Raw genomic sequence first — 1625 nt, forward strand, 5'->3', positions numbered from 1 at the left:
AACTGAAGTTACTACTCAAGTCTATGTGGTGCAACTTAGTGTTTTTTTTCCATAGGCAAATAAAATACAATGTAAAAGGCAAGGGAGCACATCCCTTAATACTCCACAAAATAATTTAGTGCTCTTTAAATAAAAGTAAAAACACTATTTTCATACGGTGGCTCTTAAAAAAAACAAAAAAAAACAGGATAATGCTGTAAGAGACATCAATTATATTAGGAAAGAACGGAAAACCCATGAAAAAAAGACAGTATTGACAATAAAATTCTGTACAGAACACAAAATCAATATACAATACAGTACCTGCAGATGTTATGCATACAGTACAATTCTCTTTTTACATAGTTTTAGTATGGGCTCCAGCCTGATCTATATACTGACTTAACACAGGTGGAAAAGCGGCTTTTTTTTAGCTTTCAGTAATTTTAATGGTTATTCAGCGAGGAGAGTAGATCTTGTAGTAGGCGTTTAGAAAAAGAGATTGAAAACATTATTGCAGGATGGTCATCTTCAGTTGCATACTGCATATGTTTCATGAATGTGTGCTATGATGAGGAGCAGCGGGCGGATGAGAGAGACAGAGGGCCGGACGGAAGAAAAAAAGGGGGTGGTTAGCTGTTTTTGCTATCTCTCTGTCACAGAGGTTAAACCTTGCGTTATCTCTCTGATCCACTACCCTGTACAGTACATTCATGGCCAGTATTGCACATTACCAGCCGAGTCCACCCTGATTCTACGAGGTGAGGACCTTCAGTGCTGAATTTTGTCCTGTAAGTCAACACTAATCCAGTGATGATATGAGAACCAGAGCTCACCGAAGACTGACTGGGACTCCATCTGCTGTCACAGTTTGAGCTCATTGGCAATTTTGCAGGCGATATTCTTAAAGGCGATGGACGTGCCCGATATCCTCTTGAAGCGCACGCCGTTGAGTGAAAGGCGGGGCAGCTTGCACACCTCCATCTCCCATTGGACAAGGTTGTCCTGGCGAGCGTCGCCGTGGACACAGAAAAGCAGGAAGCGTTCACGCTGCTCGTAATCGCAGCTGTTGGCGTCCAAAACCTTTCGGATTTCCCTCATCATCTCGGCGGGCTCCATGGAGGAGGTGGTCTTCATGCTCCAGGTAAAACGAAGCGAGCGAGGCTTGGAGTCCCGACCGCAGTCCTCCTTGGTATCGCCTGATGCACTTCTACGACAACAGAAGAAGACCGAAAGAAGAGAGAAAGAGCAGAAAGAGATATGGAGTGAGACGTTAAATGATGGCAGAGGTTGGTTACAGGCTTTCTATGAAATCTATGTATTGATCAAATTCTCACCTTGGTGTTTCTGTCCTGGTGCTGGCCTCTCCCTCACTAGGCACCCTGAAATAAACCAGGAATACAGTATTACTCCCACACGCTTATGTCAACATGGGTTCCCCCACCCACTACCAACACCAGCCCCATCATCACTGGACACAGAGAGGGGTTTTCAGGCATCATGCCAGGAAAGAATCCACACTCCCCAGTATCAAGGTTCAGCACACAATGAGGTGACTGTGACTTTTTGATGCACTTACTATTGTAGCCCCTTCAAAATAATTAAATGCATCATCCTGTCTACTAGGGCTGCACAATTAATCGAAT

General features: G+C 44.0%; 2 protein-coding genes across 5 annotated transcripts in view; one reads left to right on the forward strand and one right to left on the reverse strand.

Moving 5' to 3' along the window:
• The window catches only part of LOC116704874 (leucine-rich glioma-inactivated protein 1), a 6064-nt gene extending 5890 nt beyond the window's left edge, over positions 1-174 (forward strand). The window contains exon 8 of the mRNA XM_032540564.1: positions 1-174. This exon is cut by the window's left edge and continues 2433 nt beyond it. The gene's annotated coding sequence lies outside the window, so the exon portion shown is untranslated.
• Positions 1-1625, reverse strand: part of mark1 (MAP/microtubule affinity-regulating kinase 1) — a 32728-nt gene that overhangs the window by 478 nt on the left and 30625 nt on the right. For 2 of the 4 annotated variants that reach the window (XM_032540548.1, XM_032540550.1), the window contains exons 18-19: positions 1317-1361; positions 1-1189 (exon numbers count right to left, since the gene is read on the reverse strand). The exon at positions 1-1189 is cut by the window's left edge and continues 478 nt beyond it. In XM_032540548.1, the coding sequence (XP_032396439.1) occupies positions 844-1189; positions 1317-1361 (391 nt within the window). In that variant the 3' untranslated portion in view covers positions 1-843. The remainder of the gene's footprint in view (positions 1190-1316; positions 1362-1625) is intronic. The other 2 variants (XM_032540549.1, XM_032540551.1) reach the window with 1 other exon arrangement.

Source organism: Etheostoma spectabile, chromosome 17 (assembly GCF_008692095.1).
Source record: "Etheostoma spectabile isolate EspeVRDwgs_2016 chromosome 17, UIUC_Espe_1.0, whole genome shotgun sequence".
NCBI classification, from domain to species: domain Eukaryota; kingdom Metazoa; phylum Chordata; class Actinopteri; order Perciformes; family Percidae; genus Etheostoma; species Etheostoma spectabile.